Here is a 23742-nt window from a genome sequence, read left to right on the forward strand (position 1 = left end):
CGTCTATAGCTTCAACGGGCTAGCACGTGAGGAAGAAGTAGGTCTGCCGGAGCGAGGTAATGGCTAGGAAGATAATGGCAACCCTTCGATTGTGCAAAGCACTAACAGCAGTCGTGGCTATCGAGGGTGGGAGCCAGGAGGGGGGAGGGGGGAAGTTTCAAAATAAAAAAAAATACTACCTGAGCAGGTCCGCGCCGCCTCGGGCCCGTTGGTGCCTACAGCAACGGAACAGCCGCATCATTGCTGGGAAGTGGGTGGCAACCCCTCTCAGTCAATCCTGGCGCTGCCAGCAGCGCCAGGATTGACTTAGGGCACGGTTACTCGCCGCCCGCCTGCCCATTAGAAGACCGAGGTTTGAGCCTTTGTTTAACCCTCACTCTGCTAATGGGCATGCGTTAGCCTGTGCAGACACTAGTGTGCATGACTAGGCACGGCAGAAAAATTTGCCGACCTTCCCCAGTCATGCGTACTTGTGGTGCTGCCTGCTGCCCCTGGTCTGACAATCATGTCAGTCAACATGACGTTGGACCGCCCACCCCCTTCAGACTCTTAAGGGGGTGGGCAGTCCAACGTCATGCTGACTGACATGATTGTCAGTTCTCTCTCGGCGTCTCTGAACTTAAGTAAATTGAGAGTTTACTTAAGTTCAAAGACGCCGAGGGAGCTGCGGGCGTGGGCGGCTTGTGGGGCAACGCCCCAGCACCCTGATGGATGCACCGCCCCTGCAAATCGATTCAGTGCTAAGTAGTTTTTGCCCATAAGGTTCATCTCTTGCAAGAGTACTATGTCTGGTGGGTGACTCTGCAAATATTTTAATACCATAGCGCGTTTTATTTTGTCCCGCTGACCATTCACATTCCAGGAGAGGATCTTCAACTTTCTAGCGTGTTGTGTGGCCATCTGACAAACCTACAAGTCCCTGTCCCTCGATCCACCCCCCACCCACCAATCGGGGCCCACCTCCCTGCGCGCAGCAGAGCCAGGCCGATGGTCTCAAGACCATTTTTGATGGAGCGCATGTCCTGAAGCGTGAACAATAAAACATGAAACATAGTAAATACAAACCCCAATATCAACCCCGCCCCCCTGTTGCCCTGCCTCGTATGTCTAAAACTACCCACATCCCAAATAGCAGAGAGCCTGTTGCCCGAAAATAGACAACTGATGTAGGGCTGACTTGCACCACCACTCAGAAAACCCTCCCCGCAAGCCCACAAACCTATGCCAAAGTACGTATCATAGCTGAAGCACTCGAATCTACATCTCCTCGAACAATGTTCACCCTTGGATGTCCAGTGAAGCTGGTCTCACCCACCCACCCACCCACCCACCCACCCACCCACCCCTCAGTAGAGTTCGTCAATGCTGCCTCGTAGGAACAACAGTACCCCTTACTTTCCAGGATTCGTCTCGTAATTTGCGGGTCTCCTGGAACAAGAGCTACGGAATCGTGACTCTGACCTCTCATCCCATCCCATGCATGCCTGTCGGTGATTCTAGATTGCGGTATCTACTGCACCTCCACTCTGTTTCTTTGCTGTGACTGTGCGGCCAGGGTCGCCCCTCCCTCCAACCATTGATGAACCTCCTCAGGCGTAGTGAACAACAAGGCTTTGTCATTGTCTATAACCTTGAGCTTGGATGGAAAAAGCATTATATATTTTAAATGTATGTCTCTCCTGTTGTACCTTCAGGGTGAAGTCTGGAAAGAATTGTATGACCGAATTCTTGTAGGGAAGATCACCTCGCACTCTAGCCGCTTGTAGGATTGCGTCCCGGTCCCTAAAGTTCAGAATCCGAACTATAATTGTGCGGGGAGGGGCCCCGGGCTTTGGCATGGGGATCGCTGCCCTGTGCGCTCTTTCTACCGTAAAGAAGGTTGATAACCTCTTAGGCTTAAAATGATTCAGAATAATATCATCTATGACGAGATCCATACTCGGACCTTCCTCCCCTTTCCGGTACCCCAACGACCATGATGTTGTTGCGTTGGGCCCTCCCTTCCTGGTCTTCCAGCTTCAGGGCCATTTGATTATGTTGGTTAGTCAATTTTTGTACGCGTTCTTCCAATGTATGCATTTTAGATTGAAGTTCTCCTATGTTTGTTTCCGCTGTGGTGACGCGCCCCGAGTTCTTGTGCATGTTTGCTGTCATCAGATTCATTTCAATGGTGACCTTGTCTATCTTCGTCTCCAGGGTCGTACCTAGAGTTTGGATGGCGGACATGATTGCTCCAAGGGATGGCTCAGTTGCCCCCTCTTTATCGCCGGTCGCCCCTTCGGTCGTCAATTGGCACGGGATCGCATATTTGTCTAGTTTGTTGGATTGCACCGAGGAAGGGGCAGCTTTTGGCTTCGTCATGGCCGCAGTTACTCTGGTAAACGATACCGTTGTCCAGTTTGACTCCACAAGTTCCAACCCGCTCCCTGGGGACCATCGAGGGATCGCCCGCGCTCTGGAGTGCAATTATTAGGTGGTCTCACAGCTGGGCGCAACACGACGAGGTCGTCTCAGTCCGTGGCAGATTATGGCTGGGGCAAGGACCCTCCCAGACCACGAGAGCTTCAGCGAACAATGGGGCCTCTCTCGTCGTCAGCTCCCAGGGGGAACCCCAGGGCGAGGATCACACTTCCTGCTTGCTAGTTCTGTGACAACGTCCCCAGGTTACACCAACACCAACACACGACCTTTCTGGAGAACCGGTCACCTCAAACTCAAGACTGTCCCCCGCTGAGGGTCATGCAGAGGAGATTAGCGTGATATTCCTGCTTGGCGCACCATTTATTCTGGAGATAGAATGTCCCTGCCATGGGATGTCAAGGATGTTGGCCTCTGACTGGGCCAGCACGTTATCAGTGTCATAATATTGCAGGCCTAGGGAAGCGCCATGCATTTGCCTCCTGGTGCACAGCTCCCAGCCACCTGTTGACGCTGGTGCAGGCCTCCACTAGAACCAGCACTGCACCGCTGCAGTAACCATGCAACTCAGCAGTATCGGGTCAGCAGCACTTTAAATGGCAACCCAAGGCTCAGAAATCACGCCTCCTCGGGCCGTATCAGCTGGCAGCTTCCTCCCGCTGTGCCGATGTCATCCGCCGCTCCGGCTCCAGCCTTTCCTTCCGGGGGTTGCGCTGATGCGTCTCACCTCCTTGCAGCAGTCTCGCCGATCACGTGCGTCCTCCCTGGGCACTTGGGCATGCTCCGGTGGCGGGACGCAGCAGTCTCTGCCCTCCCCCGGCAGGAGGCCACAGGGTCGTATATATAGGCCGGCGCCAAGCCCAGCACTCCAGTTCTCCATTTCGCACTTCCCAGGCTGTGCGCACTGGGCCCGGGCACTCCAACTACGGGACAGTGCTACGGGGTCTGTGTGAGCCGTTTTGAAGCTCCAGCCACAGGATAAAGGACGGATCTTGCAGGTTTTGTTCGGGCTCGGGCAAAGCACTCGGACTACACCGCCATCTTGGCTGGTGCCAAGCCAGTGCGCCCATCATGCAAACTTTTAGGCGCTGGCAAGTGCACCCAGCCAGCCCCAATACACAAAATCCTGTATGGGAGGTGGTCACACCTCCCTGTGACAGGATGCCTATTGTTCTGCCTTCCCCTGCTTGAGCTTGGCTCAGCAGCAGGAGGGCAGAAATGTGCCTCTGGTTGGCAGCAAACATTTTGTGCTGTCCTAGACCAGAAGGCTGATACCTGGAAAACTGAGAGCTTAGCGGAGGGCTCTCCCGTTGGGTGGAATCATGCCTCCCACACCGGTTACATGTAATTGGGGCAGTAATTTTATTTTTACGTTACTATTTTTTTACAACTTGAAAGGCATCGAAATAAAGTGATTGCCCGAGACTCAGGCTTCCTATGTGCTCACCCTATGACTTGTGTGAAAAATCACCTGACTTCAAGGTCAGCAACGTGGCTGCTGAGCACTGGACATCTCAAGACCTTCAGATAAAACTTCGCCCCCTTTATTATCTGTGATTTTTGGAGAGGCCATTGTTAGCAGGTTCTTAAAGGAAAAGAGTGGTACAAACTAATTGTAAATGTTTCGATTTATGTATAAATTGCTCTTAAAAGTGTCACAATCGTGCTTTCAGTTTCTTTAAAGCACTATATTGTCATCTGCCATTGCTTCCAAACTGCAAGAATCCTTCAGTCCCTGGGATACCTCAGTGTAGGACACATGTTCCAGGCGTATCCTCGGTGTGTTCATCTTTTCCAATGAATGTGTCACACCGCGTACACTTCAAAGTGGCTGCTGTAAACTGTCTATTAATGCTCCGTGCATGCAAATGAATCGATAAGAAGAGAGGGCAGTGCTTTAATGAAATAAGATCACAGAAATAAAACAATTAAAGTAAATGCTTGGCATTGCCCCGCCCGCTTTATCTTGATTCATAATTTGATGAGAAATGGATATGCCGAACATGGCCTGAATATTAATTAATCACACCTATAGTAATGAGAGGGAGAGTCTGACCTTCAAACAATGCCGCATATTTAGCTGTTTACTCTTAGAAATGAAACACCCACTAGGGTTTGTATAAAGGCTCCATCATACAGCCATGGCACCAGCACCCTCCACCCTGCACTCTCCTCCTCAGTGCCTCTCTACAGGGTGAGCGGTCCTTCTGCAGCATCATGTCTTACTTCCATCATAGTGCTGGTTCCAGCCGGGCCTCAACAGCTGGTGGTGGAGCCAGCTTTGGAGGCTTCCAAGGCAGTTCTGGAGGGTTTCAAGTGGTCTTTAAGAATGAAGTGATTGGGAGCCAACCCAGCAACGAGGGCCTCCTCTCTGCTGGGGAGAAGCAGACCATGCAAAACCTCAATGACCGTCTTGCTAGCTATCTGGAGAAAGTCAAACAACTGGAATGTGCCAACTTGGAGCTTGAGAACAAAATCAAGGACTGGTATGCAAAGCACCCCCCGCCAGTGGCTCGCGACTACAGCAAATATTATGCCATAATCGCAGAGCTGGAAAAAAAGGTAGGAAAATGATCAATCATTATAAACTTGGCCTCAGGATGTACATGATTATGTCATTCCTTGCTATTGCTGGTGTGTGTGATGCAGAAATTGACTGTTACTTTTTAAGTGTATGGAGCGGAGGGTTTGTCTCTCATAGTCTCGGGTGGGCTTTACACAGAGTACTGGACACTTTCTTCTCTTGATGTGTAAAGAAGGGCACTCTTTGTCCGTATTTTGTCACTGAAGTTAATTGCCACCACGCCCTATTTATGAACCCACAACGTCCTTGAATGAAACTGTGGCCAATGAAATCTCTAGTAAACACCGGATTATTAAAAGTTCCCATACTGTCTGGAAGACTGCTTTCCTGCTGTAAATATCTGTAGTTCCTTTCGTGATCATCAGAGATAAATTACTGGCAAATCCGTTCTCTAGGTGGCTCTTAGATCATCGATTGGGCCATTCAGCCATGTTTTGTGGGTACCACGTGACTCCATGCTGTACCATGTTTCCAGTCTAGGGCTTTATTTTGGCACATGTTCATTTAATGCACACTTGAAATTAGAATCTTAGTTGTCTTAAATACGGTCATTTCAATGATATTGATTGTGTAAAGGGATCAGTGGAGACGATGTCGCATTGCGACCAGAGCGGCCGACTTTGGAAATGGAAACCAGGTTCGAGTCCCATCATTGGCTGAACATCCTATGATAGATATCTGGGCAAATCATGTCATCTCCCTGAGTCTAAACGATGCATGTGATCTTGTGTAATGTAACTGGTGCTCATTTAAAGCGCTCGCATACATTCGGGTCGAGCTTGCCTCCTCGAGCAATATAAAACTGCAAAAATAGCTGAAAGATGGTTTTCTAGAGTTATGAAGCCACAGGGTGTCTCTATGGATAGTGCAAGATGGTGCCTGGAATATTAATTACAGGAGGGAACGAGGGAACTGGATAGTATGTGCATGCACCAGAGGTCTGTACAGATACTCACTGAACCGCCAGAAATGCTTAATCAAAAGTGTAAATGTCAATCATTATTTTTTTAGAAGGATTATTGACTTTTGTTTTTGAAGGTCAGAATATTACCCTTTTGGAAATGATGCTCCACCCGCTGCACCATGACCTTCCACTGTGACCATCTATTGTCTTCCAGATCATTGCCGCATCTACTGATAATGCCAGGATCGTCCTGCAAATCGACAATGCCAGACTGGCTGCTGAAGACTTCAAACTTAAGTAAGTCTGCCATTTCCTCCATCAGTGGCAACAACTTAGCAACGAGGCAGAGTCATCCAAATGCTAAAATACCCTTGACTGTCTTCACCTTCCTTGCCTCACCGCCAATTCATCCGCATAGCCTTGCCTAGAGAAGACTAGATCACTGGGACACTTTGATTCGGTGTTGCAATACTTGCTCGCCCCTTCATAAGGATATCACCATTGCCACATGGACTCTTTCTAACCTTGCCGGGCACACCAGGACCACCACTTGTCAATAAAAGGATAAACAAGTATCCAAGAAGCACTGATCCCTCCCATAAATACCTCTTAAATCTTGAAATCTTAGGGCCTGATTTAGACCCTCACGGACGGACCACATTCCATCAGGTTGGGTGGGGACATCTCCTCCACCCCTTGACCATGACCTTATGAGTTACAGAGAATTTGGCTCGTCAGACAAGGTCCAATCACTGGACTCACATGTGGTAACTCTCAAACATTCAAATGGCTGAGTACCTCTCTTTTTCCACTCTTTACCTCACCCTTTTGCCTCACAAAGGTCACTCACTTTGTGCACGTCTTCTTATCTCAGTGACTACTTGATACCTCACCCACCTTCTTCATTATATCACCACCTAATACCCATTCAAATACATTTCAAAACAATAAATAGAGCAATTATGTTGACTTTGAACCTATATTTTTTGTTTTCAAATGAATAGTCTTTAAATTACATTTTTGTCTTTCCACTTGTGAAATAAACCTTCTTCAAGAGATAGGCACAAGATTAGGGTTCGCTCACTGAAACTACGCAGTGGTGGATTACATGCTTGAATTATTCTCAATAACTGCGATCACTTGACAATATATACCGAGGACTCCTATGTGGATAGTGTGGATAGAATGCATTGCACTGACGTACGTGGTTAGCTATGCTGTGCTGCACAATTATTTGCTGTAGGGAGGTCTTCTGAACGGGAAAGAGTTTCCTCGTGGTTAAGATTAGAAGAATATCATAACTCAGGTACCTTGATTCTGTCGCATTAAGGATGTCCCTTTTACTGTCAGATGAGTAGCACAGCATTCAGACCCTTAACCCTTTAGAATAACGTGCGGAAGAATCCTAAATGCTGAGACTTTTCCCTGCATATTTGGAATTCAGGCCACATAGCGCCCACTACAAACTCCATCCTTCTAGGAGATATCACCAGGCGCTAGCTAGTAAGCAATGCAATGCCAATGGTTTCTTTCCTATTTGGTCTTTTCTTAGCTAACAGAAAATATCAGAAGTGCAAAACCCATAAGATCCTTCTAAACCGTGTTCTTGTATTTGCTGCAGCAATGGTCATATTTGACTAGGGTGGTGGGAGGTCTGTAAGACACTAATCTCGCATTCAAAGTCCAAAACAAACTGAAGGATATTTAAAGAGAAATTACATATTTCTTCAATGAAGACATTTCTTTGTTATAGATGTCTTCCACAATATTGTACTTGTACATCTTTTATAAAAGCACACAGACTTAGGTGCACCTTTGAAGTGTCACAGGGCTTCTGGCAATGTGCTGTCGCAAACTTTCATTGACGCGCTTGGACCCCCAGATGTTAGAACTTGCTGCTTCAGATGTGGCTTACCTTGGCTGTTATTCACCTCTAGTTACTTTCTTTTCCAGGTATGAGAATGAGCTGTCCCTGCACCAGAGCGTGGAGGCGGACACCAACGGGTTGCGCAAGGTGCTCGATGAGTTGACCATTGCCAAGTGTGACCTTGAGGGAGAGGTGGAGAACCTGACGGAGGAGCTGTCTTGCCTCAAGAGGAACCACGAAGAAGTAAGAGCAATGTGGCATGAAGGTGCCGGTATTGACATGGATGGAATCCTATAACGTGATACACGCCTTTGAAACGCGCTTTCTGACTTATTAAAGTTGTCTTAGAGTTGTGTCAGACAATCTACCTACGGCCATTGCACATGCAGCTTATCGTCTACGGTTTGCATTGCACGTCACAAACACCTAAGCAGTGGAAAGCATCCCATCTTTTCTCCTAGTCTTGCTCTAAGAAGAAGATATATTGTGGTGCTCTCCAGAAAATTAGCCGTGGCAGCTCTGTTCTTTCTTAACCTGTTGCATCCCTAGACAGGTTTCAGGTGTTTAATGTTAGGTTAGTTGATGGTGGAGAGAGGATATCTTTAGAGGGTGGACTATCATTGACCCGAATATTCCAATCATTTTTGGAAGCCAGGGAAAGAATCAGATGGACAAACAAGGAAGTGTAAATGCATTACATTGGAAAACATTAATATATATGATTCAGGTGTCAACAGCATGGGGACTCAGGACTGAGTGATTTGGGCTCTTCAGATGGGAGTGCTCAGCAATGGAGTGGAAACTCATTCATTTGAACTCAGAGCCCGGGTTACTGAACCACGACTGTTTGCGAGGGCACATCATTCTTCTTCTTAGGCAATGTCTTCTTTCCGTCAGCTATGTATCCTTATAATTGAGCTCATCCCCTGCCATGTATGTGTTGAGTAATCCACATTGCCTTTTTTCTGCTGGACCATATAACTTTCACACAAGACAACAACTCTTTATTTTAGCTAGTCTAGATTTCCATTTTTTGCGATACCACAGTGTGTTCTTCTTGGTAGACCACATTGCCTTCCTAGTAGGATATTTCCTTCTGCTAGACAACATCACATTTTCCTGTTAAACCTTTCCTCCTAAGCCACATCTGCTTCATTTTGTCTGGATACATCTCCTCTGAGCGAATCGTCTTCATGTTAGGATAGATCTCCTTCCTATACCATATCTCTGTTTTCCAGACCACAGCTCTCTCTCCCAATGATAGACCACATCTCCTACATTCCGTTTGTTCACATTTCCTACGGGTAGATGAAATCTCTCTTTGATAGATATACATTCCTGCTAGATCATAACCCCTCCAAGCCACATTTTTTTCATACTAGGCCATAGATCCTCCCGGCCTGTGACAGGTCTTTTTATTCACGACTATACTGTTTTCTAATACAGCATCAGTTTTTCACTTACACTGTGTAGCCTTCTCTCAGACCACACATTCATATACGCTCCAATAATAACCAGTCTTTAAAGCACGTCAAACAAGCTGGTGCTATTACTAGTAGATACCATTTCCCAATTTAATGATACTCAATTTAGTAACTTCAAAAGAGTGAAACACAGAGTTGGGACTGTGAAGGATTTAGAACCTGTGACTTTCAAGCTATGCCAGATCTCAGCAGCAATCAATTAACCCAACCAATCTGCCTGGGACTAGCCTGGGTCTCCTCACCAGCACAACTCAAAACCTTCTCGCCAAGCAACACCACTTCCCATATCTAGACTACAACCTGTCTGCAATTGTGTCTATTAAGTCAGACACAACAATTCATCTGCTGCTGTCAAAGAACTACAAATATGCACTTAGGATAATGCCCAAGGTGGCACTTAAAATAACAAAAGCAGTGTTATAATTTACAAGTGTATCTACTGATATCCCCTTTGGAGACGTAGATGCAACTATAAAATCCATCAACAGGGCTTTGCTGATAGTGGTGTTTGATGTGTGATGATCCGCAGCAGCCAACGAGGTTATGATTTGTTTAGTGAAAGTTACCAAGCATGTGAATTAGTAGTGGCAGGAGGAATAGCAGCTGCAACCACTAACATAACCTTTGGTACCTCTGGCACTGCTCCTGGCATCACTGTCAGGGATCACAGGAGACTGGGAGGAATACAGTAAATATAGTTCAAAGAGCCATACTTCTGCTTGTAATGTACAATCATTGATCCTTGTCTCCCACCTCACAAGCCAATCAGAAGCGCTTGAGGGGCCAAGGCAGGGCTACTGGTGAAACCTGAGCTGGTACTGGGATCACATGATGCATGATGTCACTTCTGCCGCCTCTGCTCTGGCATTTTGGTGAACTGACTTATACAAAAGCAATGATAAAAAGAGCAGAAAAGGTACCCCTGTATTCTTGCCTATGGTGAACCCTGAATAATGCCCATGACATACTGCTACTCTTCCCGCAGGAAATGAAGGGACTCCTGGGAGCTGAAGGGCACCTCAGTGTAGAGATGAATGCCGTCCCAGGCATCAACCTGCTGAAGCTCCTCGGGGACATGCGAGGCCAGTACGAGGAGATGGCAGACAAGAATCGCCGGGATGCTGAAGCAAAGTTCCTGGAAGCGGTGAGGAGGGAATGAATGTCCTGTGGGCTGTGGGATAAGAAGGACTGAACTATGGAAAACCGAGATATTTTCAAAGAAACTATTGCCCCCTGAAATACCCATAAGGCTGTTCCGAAGTCAGTCTCATCCCAGACCCTACATAATATGTCACTGACTATGGCTTATCGCCCACACAGAGTCCCCACAGATCAGTCTCGGAAGAAGTGCGTTTTAAATGTGCAATTTGCATATATGTTTCTCCTGACTGTAACGACATAGACCATTTAAAAAGACAGGAATGGAATATGCCCGAGTAATTTCCTGTGGCTGGGATAAATTCAAGAAGTCCATCACTTTTTGTAGTGTCTAAATATGTGACTTTACTCATTCCCATGCTGTCTCTTAGAGCACTGCCCTCAAACAAGAGATCTCCGCCGGGGCTGAGGAGGTCCAGACGAGCAAGAGAGAGATCTATGACTTGAAGCGCTCCCTACAAGCCTTGGAAATTGATCTGCAGGCATCTCTCATAATGGTGAGTTCTCTCAATGACTCCAGTTCTTTCTACATGGACCTCGCTGGTGAGAAATCTTTCCAAGCATGTTAGATCCTCCATTCCCTGGGGAAGGTCTTGAAGAACCCACGACCATGCTGGAACCACCACTTATACAGCACATAGGTCTCTCTCCTTAGTGTGAATACACTTATATAACTGCCAAGATTCCTAGGTCCATGCGTGGGTATCTGTCCCAGTCCAGTTTATTTCTTCGTTTTCTAGAACTCGTAGTATTGGTTTTACAATGGGATAAAATATACCTAAAGCCCCGGAATGCAAAGACTAAATCTGGACTCGAGCAGCCGGTCAGACATGGACTTGCGAAACTTGTAAGAGCGGCATTTATTTATATTAGTCAGTCTCTGTAGCTGAATGGGCTTGAATTCTAATGTTGGTAATCTCAGAAAGAAGGAATATAAATGTGACTTTTGAAGTGTGTGTTGACCCTTCAATCTGAATGTTACTCATAGTCGCTTACTATTGAGTCTTCTCTTTAGCAGCGCCAAGAGGCACTTTGGTTTCTAATGCATTGCTTGGAAGTTATCTTTGCCACATTCCTTGTTTATGGAAGTCAAGTTCATCTATAAACTACCATGGGCAATACTCATATATTTTTACTTAATCTCAGAAATGTCACGGATTAATACATATACCATCTGGGTGGGCAGGAGGCGTTGGCAGTGTTGAGGGCCCCTGCTAAGGCAGAGAGAGTGGAGCTGGGGAAGGGTTGCACATTCAGTGGGGAGGCTTTAACATACACACAGCTGCATCAGCAGCTTGGAGTGGTAGTAGTAAGTGCACTGCGTACATACCATGAACCAGCATTGTTAGACCTGGCATCATTGGCATGAGTCTCTCCTCCATTTTTTTCTGTTTGCCTCCTCTGTTTACGATGTTTTTGCTGGAATATTGCTTTGGGCACTGTGCCACTGCTGATCAGTGCCACAGTGCAAGTGCTCCCTATGTTAAATTGTTACATTGATTGGTGTTACCATGATTGGCTTGGTTGACTTACTGTTCAGACCCTAGTCCAGTGCACTGCGTGTGCCAAGGGCATGTAAGTTAACTGCTGCTGGTGGGCTTGCAGCACTGGTTGTGCCACCCACAGAAGCAGCTTGTAAAATGAGTCCCAGGCCTGCCACCGCAGAGCCTGCGTGCAGTCCCTGACTGCCATGTCGACTTGGCAAGGAAACCTACTTGCCAGTCTCCAAACCTTCACTTTGCCACATTTCAGACACCTCTATGGTAGGCCCTAGGGCTGGGTGCATTGTTGGTAAAAGATAGGTCATGCCCTGATGTGTGTGGCATGACCTAGTAGTGAATTACAGCCATTTTCGTTTTTCACTATTGAAGGGCTACCTGCCTCCCATAGGCCAGAATGGGCAGACGGATTATTAACTCCATTATAATCTATCTGACTCAGGGAGCATGGTAGCAGGTCAAGTTTAGTATCCCTGAACTCAGAATTTAATAACACATCCTTTAGGATGGATGGTTTTTAAATTCTATGTTTGAAAATAGCCCTTTTAGAAAGTGGCTATTTTCTTGTCCAACTATCCACCGGTCTCTGCTGGTTTGGTGTGTGTGTCAGGGGCTGGGTGGCTCCAGGGGTCTGAAGGAGTCAGTGTGGGGTGAATGAGCCATTTACACTTAGAGTAAGGGAAGAGTAGCCTGCCCTGCCTGACACAATGCTGGCTCCACCTCCTGCCGGGCGACTGATAGCCCTGCTCCTGCCAGTGACAATACTGGCTCCGCCTCCTGCTGGGCGGCTGAGGACCCTGCCCTGCTCAGTGAATAGGCCAGGTGCCTCTGCCTGGCAACACCCACAACAAACCTGGGATGGGAGAATTTCCCTGCTTGGACAAAGGGAAGAAAGGAGAAAAGGGGTATAAAAGAAGGACCCCTGAACCCAAGAACTCAGATCACTTCTGACAAGGAAACCTCTACCACGGACAAGAAGCCTGCTGATCTAAGGACTTGCCTCCCCCTTCTGCCAGAGTGCTGTTTGCTGGGGGCTTGACACACTGCCTCTGAGATAGGCCTGACTGCTCTGCCAAGCTACCAAGGGGGTGAGCAGGGTTATCTGAGTGTGTATAATCCCCTTGCCCTGACTAGAGTTGGTGGGTCCCTATTTGTCAGAAGTGTATACCTCTGCCAACTAGAGACCGCCGGTTCTAACAAGCATGAAGACTATTCCAAGGCTGCAGTCACAATGGGAACGAAAAGAAAGCATGAAGCATGTGGGCGTCGTCCCAGCATCTCCCCTCTAATAATGCTCCCATGCAGCCTTAAAGGCATACTGGACCCCTCTTGGCATGAATGAGAGAGAATGCTCTGACACTGCTAACAACTCCTGCATGTGCTTAGTTGGCAAATGCCTATTTTCTGATAAAAATGCAAAGAAAGGCTTGGTAAAGTGTCACACGTAAATGGACTTGACTGCAGTATATTATTCTGGACTTGGGGGAAGGGATGTAGGCTAGAGCCATTTTTCATCACTTTTGGCCCATTAAAAGCTAGAACACATTCCATCACGTTGTTTCAGGTGTACCTCTTGTCTTTATTAAACACAGAAAAAATCCCTTGAAGCCAACTTGGCAGAAACAGAAGGGACCTACTGCGCCCAGCTGGCACACCTTCAAGAGAAGATCAGTCATATAGAGGAGGAACTTGAAGGAATCAAGGACGAGATGGAGAACAACATGGCAGAGTACGAGCAACTCCTGGACATCAAGAGCCGGCTGGAGAGGGAGATCGAGACCTACCGGTGCCTGCTGGACGGTCAGGGCAGGTAAGACGATGGCAAATCCTGAACACCTACACTTTAGCAATACTTAGGTTCCGAGCCAAGTTCTTCACCTGGGGTACCACTGCAGTGAAGAAAGGAGCCCTAAATTACCCAAAGAAGTAACATTGGTAACCTTTTGGTAAACCCTCACTTGAAACCTATCTTGTCAGCAGGCATCAAGCATTGCGTATAGAATTAAACGACACTCTGAGTCATGTGTATGTAATATGCATGTCATTTCCTTTCAGTTTCAAAGTCGACCAAAAGGCCAAGAGTCATGGCTCTCAGTCATCAAAAGGTAAGCGTCCCTCTTTCTGTTAGCTTTGTTATAAGGCTCGTAAATCACAGTGGTGGGTTCTTGCGCCCTTCTCCCATGTGTCTGTTTGAAGTCCTGTCTAGTATAATAAACCCTAGACACCAAGTGGTTCCTATGGGACATATCGTTTCAAGTTGGTAACAGTAGTTCATGTCATGCCACCAGATAAGGGGAGTGCTGGCCTTTGAAACATTCTAACCTACACTGCTAAACTTCTCTGTGTGGATTATTAAGAACAGAGATGACTTTGCTCAAGCAGGTCCATCACATTTCTGGGGCATTACATGCCCCACAAAACAAAACACTAGAAACATCTTTTTAGTTTTATTTTTTCCAGTGTAACTTCTGGCACCTTTTTCCAACTTTAAAAGCTAAAGTTATCATTGGTGGCAGCCATCTTGTTCTCTCTTTCCTTTGCTCTGATGGCGCTAACGAGGTGTGTGTGTGGGTGTGAGTGCTCCATATTAAGTATCAGATTAAATGTGCTTCACCTGTACTTGAGATGTGAAAGTGAACACCAAGGATGGAGAAGGATGAAAGTAATACAATGACTGTAATTACACTGGGATTTTGTTTTATGTGCCATTCAATGCCCCATAAATATGTCAGGTTCATTTCTTCTTTAAAGCATGAACATTTCTTTTACATGAACCATAAGTGACACTTAAAGCAGGATTTGCATTATATTTCTGCCTGATTAAAAAAAACCTTTTAGCAATGATAATTGCTTTTTTCGACATAAATTATTGAATAAGTCTCAACTTCCAAATGTTTGGAATGAAGCACACCTAGTTATCCAGAGCACTGGACTCCATACATCTGATGTGGTGGGGGCCCCACGCTATCTCAACTTCATTTGTCATATACAAGGTACCTCCACCCTCAAGCACACACTCACTCCTTATGCCACTGAGTGGCTTCGCTGTGGGATGAATGTGGAGATGACCTTTAGGCTACCTACGACTCCTACGTTGACTGGGTTATGTAAAGACGGTCATCTAAGTCTAGGCATGTTAGAGCCAGAGAGGTCAGGATGGCCCATCAGGAGAACCTTCTCACAAGTCACTTGCACCACTGTTAACGTATTCTCCTGCACCATTATTAACATGTTAAGATGAGGGGCTCTCATTATAAGTAGAACATTCCCACATGGTGCTTGCACCAACTAGAACATTACCATAAGTCACCAATCAGAATACTTCCATGAGACACATACACCAAATTTAGGGCCTTATTTAGATCTTGACGGTCGAGGGACTCCGTCACAGCGGTGACCGATATCCGCCTACTGAATATCCCATAGGATATATTAGGATTTATATTTCAGTGGACGGGATATCCTTCGAAGTTGTGACGGAGTAACCCATCCGTCGATATCTAAATCAGGCCCTTAGTCTTAACGTGATGCACATGCACCAGCGACAATGGTCACATGGCAACCATGCCCTAACTAGTCTATTCTCATGAGGTACATGCACCACGCAGACTCTTCACATGAGGCACTTGCACTAGCTAGTCTATTCTCATGAGGCGCATGCACCACGCAGACTCTTCACATGAGGCACCTGCACTAACTAGTCTAGTCTCATGAGGCGCATGCACCACGCAGACTCTTCACATGAGGCACTTGCACTAACTAGTCTATTCACATGAGGCGCATGCACCACGTAGACTCTTCACATGAGGCACCTGCACTAACTAGTCTATTCTCAAGAGGCGCATGCACCACGCAGACTCTTCACATGAGGCACCTGCACTAACTAGGCTATTCTCATGAGACACATGCACCACGCAGACTCTTCACATGAGGCACTTGCACTAACTAGTCTATTCTTCTGAGACGCATGCACCATGCAGACTCTTCACATGAGGCACCTGCACTAACTAGTCTATTCTCATGAGGCGCATGCACCACGCAGACTCTTCACATGAGGCACTTGCACTAACTAGTCAATTCTCATGAGGCACGTGCACCACGCAGACTCTTCACATGAGACACTTGCACTAACTAGTCTATTCTCATGAGGCACGTGCACCACGCAGACTCTTCACATGAGGCACTTGCACTAACTAGTCTATTCTCATGAGGCACGTGCACCACGCAGACTCTTCACATGAGGCACTTGCACTAACTAGTCTATTCTCATGAGGCACGTGCACCATGCAGACTCTTCACATGAGACACTTGCACTAACTAGTCTATTCTCATGAGGCACGTGCACCACGCAGACTCTTCACATGAGGCACTTGCACTAACTAGCCTATTCTCATGAGGCGCATGCACCACACAGACTCTTCACATGAGGCACCTGCACTAACTAGTCTATTCTCATGAGACACATGCACCACGCAGACTCTTCACATGAGGCACTTGCACTATCTAGTCTATTCTCATGAGGCGCATGCACCACGCAGACTCTTCACATGAGGCACCTGCACTAACTAGTCTATTCTCATGAGGCGCATGCACCACGCAGACTCTTCACATGAGGCACTTGCACTAACTAGTCTATTCTCATGAGGCACGTGCACCACGCAGACTCTTCACATGAGGCACTTGCACTAACTAGTCTATTCTCATGAGGCACGCGCACCACGCAGACTCTTCACATGAGGCACTTGCACTAACTAGTCTATTCTCATGAGGCACGTGCACCATGCAGACTCTTCACATGAGGCACTTGCACTAACTAGTCTATTCTCATGAGGCACGTGCACCACGCAGACTCTTCACATGAGGCACTTGCACTAACTAGCCTATTCTCATGAGGCACATGCACCACACAGACTCTTCACATGAGGCACCTGCACTAACTAGTCTATTCTCATGAGACACATGCACCACGCAGACTCTTCACATGAGGCACTTGCACTATCTAGTCTATTCTCATGAGGCGCATGCACCACGCAGACTCTTCACATGAGGCACCTGCACTAACTAGTCTATTCTCATGAGGCGCATGCACCACGCAGACTCTTCACATGAGGCACTTGCACTAACTTGTCTATTCTCATGAGGCACGTGCACCATGCACACTCTTAACATGAGGCACTTGCACTAACTAGTCAATTCTTATGAGGCGCATGCACCACGCAGACTCTTCACATGAGGCACCTGTACTAACTAGTCTATTCTCATGAGGCGCGACCACCACGCAGACTCTTCACATGAGGCACTTGCACTAACTAGTCTATTCTCATGAGGCGCATGCACCATGCAGACTCTTCACATGAGGCACTTGCACTAACTAGTCTATTCTCATGAGGCACATGCACCATGCAGACTCTTCACATGAGGCACTTGCACTAACTAGTCTATTCTCACGAGGCGCTTGCACCACGCAGACTCTTCACATGAGGCACTTGCACTAACTAGTCTATTCTCATGAGACACATGCACCACGCAGACTCTTCACATGAGGCACTTGCACTAACTAGTCTATTCTCACAAGGCGCATGCACCACACAGACTCTTCACATGAAGCACTTGCACTAACTAGTCTATTATCATGAGGTGCAAGCACCACGCAGACTCTTCACATGAGGCACTTGCACTAACTAGTCTATTCTCATGAGGCGCATGCACCACGCAGACTCTTCACATGAGGCACTTACACTAACTAGTCTATTCTCATGAGACACATGCACCACGCAGACTCTTCACATGAGGCACCTGCACTAACTAGTCAATTCTCATGAGGCACATGCACCACACAGACTCTTCACATGAGGCACTTGCACTAACTAGTCTATTCTCATGAGGCGTATGCACCACGCAGACTTTTCACATGAGGCACTTGCACTAACTAGTCTATTCTGATGAGGCGCGTGCACCACGCAGACTCTTCACATGAGGCACTTGCACTAACTAGTCTATTCTGATGAGGCACGTGCACCACGCAGACTCTTCACATGAGGCACTTGCACTAACTAGTCTATTCTGATGAGGCGCATGCACCACGCAGACACTTCACATGAGGCACTTGCACTAACTAGTCTATTCTGATGAGGCGCGTGCACCACGCAGACTCTTCACATGAGGCACCTGCACTAACTAGTCTATTCTCATGAGACGCATGCACCATGCAGACTCTTCACATGAGGCACCTGCACTAACTAGCCTATTCTCATGAGGCGCATGCACCACGCAGACTCTTCACATGAGGCACTTGCACTAACTAGTCTATTCTCATGAGGCGCATGCACCACACAGACTCTTCACATGAGGCACTTGCACTAACTAGTCTATTCTCATGAGGCGCATGCACCACACAGACTTTTCACATGAGGCACTTGCCCTAACTAGTCTATTCTGATGAGGCACGTGCACCACGCAGACTCTTCACATGAGGCACTTGCACTAACTAGTCTATTCTGATGAGGCGCGTGCACCACGCAGCCTCTTCACAGGAGGCACTTGCACTAACTAGTCTATTCTCATGAGGCGTGTGCACCACGCAGACTCTTCACATGAGGCACTTGCACTAACTAGTCTATTGTGATGAGGCGCGTGCACCACGCAGACTCTTCACATGAGGCACTTGCACTAACTAGTCTATTCTCATGAGGCGCATGCATCAATGTAAACTTATTTGCATGAGGAACATGCGCTAATATCAGCATGTCCAAATGAGTGGCTAGTAACAATATTAGAATGAATATTAGAATATTCCAAGGATCCGACGAGGTGCCACCTCAGCACAGCAAACATTCCAATGAAGCACATGCACTAGTGCTCACTTGAGGTAGATGCAGCAAATACAATGTTCACACGAGGCAGATGTATACGACTTTGAATGTTCACGAGAGGCATGTACATACACTATGAAGAATGTTCACCTCAGGTCACTGCACTAACGTTAGCAAGTTTACACAAGGGTTAAAAACATACAATGAACCATTCACCGGAGGCGCTGACGTCACCGTGAATAAGAGAAATGCAGCCGCATAATAACAGCAATAGTGAACAAGCACAACATTGGAATGCTGAAACGTGAGCAAACGCCAATATGTACATGGTCACATAAGGACCATGCACTATTCTAAAAGTGCTGACATTGGAGACATCTGTGAATGTTCAAGTTAGGGGCGTGTGTCTAGAATGAATGGTTCAAAGAACAGAGATGGGAAAAGGAGATTGAAGTCCTGTCATTAGAATGTTTATATGAGGTACATGTGCATTGTTAAACTATTCACAAAGTACATGCTCCAAAATGGGCCCCATTTAGAAAGCTATTTGCCTACCTGAGTTTAATTTAGGTAACAAAATAATTAATTAATTGGAGAGGGTAACATCCAATTCCTGATTCATAAAGTGAACGCAGAATTCCAAACTTTATCCAACATGTCCACGAGCTTCTCTGTCATTAAACACATCATCTGTTCTCTCAATATATCCTGCCTACATTCTATTGTTCACCTCTTCATTTCTTGTTTCAGCCCCGGAGCCAGTTAGAAGCCGAGTTGTGAAGACCATTGTCCAGGAAGTGATTGATGGTAAAGTGGTTTTGCAAGAGGAGAAACAAAGTGAACAGAAAATATAGACAGAAGCTGTGTCTCTGCTTATGGAACCGCTGATCTACTGGTAAACCGACAACATGATGCACAACCCGGGAGGAGGAACCCCTTCCACAATCCTACCCCGCCGCTCTTCTGCTTCTCCTATGGGGTTTTCAACTCTTCGAACATAACCGCAGAATCTTCTGGACAATTTCATGCACTGAGCGCCACAACAGCAGTCCCCGTGCATACGGGCAAACCAGAAGACACCCAAAATGAGTGAGCGAACACCTAAGAAAACGAGAGGGCGTCCAAGATGTTCATCACGTGGCTTGGTATTGACCAAGGAAGAGTGTTCTTGTTTGGACACTAAATGAATCATCGGTAAACAGCATTCTGAAACTTAGGTCCGCGCTGGAGGTACGCACCGTACCTACACTGGTGGGGGTACGCACCGTACCTACACTGGTGGGGGTTCGCACCGTACATCCGCGGGGGGGGCTGGGGAGGGTTCGGCGCGTATGCGGCCACATGTCTCCATGGTTGCTATTGCTGTTCGCTCCGTACGGTGTTTTTTCCATACGGTTGTGCAATCGGACGGACGGGACGGATCGTACTTGCCCGGTCGGACTTGAGTTTTCCGATTCGTACGGAAAAACGTCCGGAGACGTGTCGGACACCTTTTTCCGACCCGAGGACGTGTGGGGGGATTTTCCCAATGCGATTCGTATGGACTTTTTCCCATACGAATCGTACTTGGCAGTTTGTACGGTACTTGTACGATTCGTACGGGAAAAAATCTGGATACGGATCGGAATCGGCACCCAAGCCTACATTAAGAAATGAAGCTGATAACGAAGTATGGTAAACAGTGTTTACTCTATGGAGAGAGTTCACTCTACACCACACTGTTTGCAAACAGTGACATTCTCATGAGAAATACACCACATTCTCTAAACATACACCACGCAGCTAAATTTGTTTTTCACTGCAGTGAGGCCTACTCCTTCCATAGGCTAGACTTGGAGTTCCTTAAAACACCTTTTAAGCTGTAATTCATGATTGGAAAGTAGTATCTTCTTCATGTTTAATATGTTTGGAATGGTGGTGATAAATCCTCTTTAATGGTAAAACTGGATTTAACAGTACCATTTGAGAAAAGCCACTTTTAGAAAGTGGACATTTCTCTGCTCTCACTGCTCTGTGTGTCTTGCAGTCTGTCTACAGTACAGGTCTGGGCTGGGTGACACCTACACTTTGTGCATTCCCTCTAGACAGGCACAATACAAGAAGGGCTGGGTGTGACAGGAGATTCATCTGTATTCATCTGCATACTGATAGCCTTCCTGGGCAAGAAGGGGAAATGGTGGCTCACGCTTACATCTAAATAGGTTGTGTCCTGCCCTCACACCAAGCGGTGATTTCTCCCCTATTGGTAGTCTGGAGCCATGGTTGGGCTGAAAGGGATTCCTGTGCACTTCAGAGAGTTCCTTTGAAGTCACACCCTACATCAAAGGCACTTTTGAGTATAAGTACCAGGGCTGTGGCCCTATCAAATCAATATACTACTGGACCTGGGAAAAACTCTGCTGGAGTAAACACTGCTATGCTGTAAGGATTGCCCCTTTGCTGTGGCTGACTTTTCTGAGGAACTGCTTCTCTGCGTTCCTGTCCTGTTCTGCTGCCTGCTGATCTCTGACCTGCTGAGGACAAGGACTGAACCCATCACACTTGAACGCCAAGGACTTGTTGGCTTGCCTCCTGTAGTCTGGAGTCTCAGGAACACAAACAACTTCCTGTAATCCTGCTAGTGCTGCTGGCCTCTGCCATCTGATAGTCACACCCTTGCCTGCCTGAGGTGCCCCCTTTTTTTTCTACCTCGACATTTACGCATCGCTTTCAACACCGAAGCAGCGGATGCTGAATGACAGTAATTCTACAGCCGATGCGGCTTGATGCTGATGGACCATGCAGCTCGACATCAACGCAGTGCCTGTATCACAATTGGGTTGAACACTGTAGCTTCTATTGAAAGCGTGCATCAGCGCCAACCGTCGCCCTCCATCTTTGGATCAACGACAACGCAACTCCTCCTCGACACCTCACCTCGAGTCTTCAACATTGACCAAAGCTCCATCCAAGGTATTTCTTCACAGGACCTGCCTGGGTCCTACAGCTGGTCCGCTGTCGATTGCGATCGGCTTCAATTTTGACTTTGCACTGGTTCCTCGCGACCTTAAGTAACCTCTTGACTGACAGTGACTTCTAAGCACCTTTTTCACATCTAATATTTAAAAATGCATATCTCGACTTCTACTGGTTTGATGTTTGTCTTCCTGGTCTTGTTTTAATCATATACATATTCTCTATTTCTAAACCTGTGTGGAGTCTTTCTGTGGTGTTTACATTGAGTTACTGTATTTTAAGTGTTTCACAAATACTCTACACCTTGCCTATTACGTTAAACGTAACTGCTCTGTGCCAAGCTACTAGAGGTAAAGCATAGGTTAATTTAGGGTGTGTATCTGCCTTACCCCGGAAGTCAGATATACACCGATGTCATAGCTCCCACCAAGCATAAGCAAACAGTTATCTCCTTAGGGTGGGTACCTCAGGAGAAAAGCTGGAGCCAGCCCTGGCGGTGGCAGTTCCCAGGGTCCTATATGGCTCCAGGAGGGGGGCTGCATGGCCCCCTCCTGTCTACTGCATGGGTCGGTCCGAGGAGGTGGTGGTCTCTTGGGCCATATATGGCCCTTGAGAGGGGCCACACAGCCCCCCTTTTTAATGTTTATTTTAGCCCCGGGAGGTGGTGGTTGTTGGCTCCCAATAACCCCAACCAGTTGTGAACCAGGAGGGGTGTTTGCAGAGTGGTGGAGGAAGGGGGCTTGGCCTCCCACAACCTCTCAGCATTTCCGCTGTGTAGAACTTACTGGAGGTAACAAGGGGGGTAGTTGGCCAAGGGCTCTCAGTAGCCAAGGAGACTTCATCTCCCAACTAGTGGCGTGCCAGGAGGCACGTTTGCAGAGTGCTGGTGAAAGGGGTGGGTCACCTGCGACTTGCCAGCAACCATTTTTTTCTTTCATTAGGGGAGGGGAGTTTGTGGCTTCCCTTTCCTGGGCCGATTTGGTCCCCGGGGACCCCATGACCTCATCCACTGTGGCCAGGCATTTTTTTAAATGTGGGAGGGAAAACGAGCGGCCCCTCTTCCAGGCCAATTTCGGCCCCAAGGACCCCATCCCTGGGGCCCGGCTTCTACTGTGTGTGCCCTGGTCCGACCCAGGGCACCCACTCGCATCTTTTGGGGCCTTCAGGGGGAGCCTCAAGGCCTCCGCGGTCTGTGCCGGCTCCCCGCATCCTGCGGGAGCAGGCATTGCTTTTAGACAAGGGAGCAGCTGTAAAGGTAGCTCCCTGTGTCTAAAAGCCGTTATTTCCATAATAAAGCTTTATTTTGGCAATTGCCATAAAATCAAACACAATAACTTAAAAATGTATAATCATGCAGTAACAAAACACTTAAAAACATGAAATATAAAATAATTGAAATACCCACAGTTAAAACTAGCAGCATAAAGGGGGAACATCACAACAATTTTTAAGATGTGAAATTAAATTTCATCCAACATCTCCTATACTTGTTATCTTTTTATTATTATTATTATTATTTATATGGCGCACAAATCATCCCCGAAGGGATCTCTCGGCGCCTTGGGAGGCAGGCTTCTAGGAGCAGAGCGAATCAGTTGAATAACCAGGTTTTTAGGTGCTTCTTAAAAATGGTCAGGGTGGGGCATGAATGCAGATCTAGGGGCAGCGTATTCCAGTATTTGGGAGCCAGATAGGAAAAGGCATGGCCCCCCATCTTAACTTTTTTAATTCTCGGCATTTGGAGAAGCTTTTGGCTACCGGATCTTAACAGTCGTGCCGGAGTATACCATAACAACTTCTTTGTAAGGTTTATAGGTCCTTGTCCGAAAAGTGATTTAAAAACTAGGCACAAAAGTTTGAAAAGTGCCCTCTTTCTTATCGGCAGCCAATGTAGCTCTCTTAGTAGCGGTAAAGATGGCGTAAGCGGGGGTTTATTTAAGCATAGACGGGCAGCCGTGTTTTGCACGACTTGTAGCCTAGAGAGCAGGTTCTCCACTAGGAGAGCATTCCCGTAATCCAGTCTGCTGACTAGCAGTGCCTGGATCAAAACCCTTCTAACGG

General features: G+C 47.1%; 1 protein-coding gene across 1 annotated transcript; it reads left to right on the plus strand.

Annotated features, from left to right (window-relative positions):
• The first annotated feature begins 4561 nt into the window (after positions 1 to 4561).
• LOC146869317 (keratin, type I cytoskeletal 12-like) lies at positions 4562 to 21917 on the plus strand. Its single transcript, XM_085648441.1, has 8 exons — positions 4562 to 4980; positions 6121 to 6203; positions 7860 to 8016; positions 10243 to 10401; positions 10787 to 10912; positions 13507 to 13724; positions 13970 to 14019; positions 19477 to 21917. Exons 1-8 carry the CDS (start codon positions 4636 to 4638, stop codon positions 19578 to 19580), a joined length of 1242 nt encoding a protein of 413 aa, XP_085504567.1. The 5' UTR covers positions 4562 to 4635; the 3' UTR covers positions 19581 to 21917.
• Positions 21918 to 23742: the final 1825 nt, after the last annotated feature.

This window comes from Triturus cristatus, chromosome 1_1 (assembly GCF_964204655.1).
Source record: "Triturus cristatus chromosome 1_1, aTriCri1.1, whole genome shotgun sequence".
Classification (NCBI taxonomy): domain Eukaryota; kingdom Metazoa; phylum Chordata; class Amphibia; order Caudata; family Salamandridae; genus Triturus; species Triturus cristatus.

Coding starts and splice junctions, on each gene's coding strand:
- LOC146869317 (XM_085648441.1), top strand. CDS start 4,636: ATGTCTTACTTCCATCATAGTGCTGGTTCCAGCCGGGCCTCAACAGCT. Junction 4,981..6,120: donor TCGCAGAGCTGGAAAAAAAG/GTAGGAAAATGA, acceptor ATTGTCTTCCAG/ATCATTGCCGCATCTACTGA. Junction 6,204..7,859: donor GCTGAAGACTTCAAACTTAA/GTAAGTCTGCCA, acceptor TTTCTTTTCCAG/GTATGAGAATGAGCTGTCCC.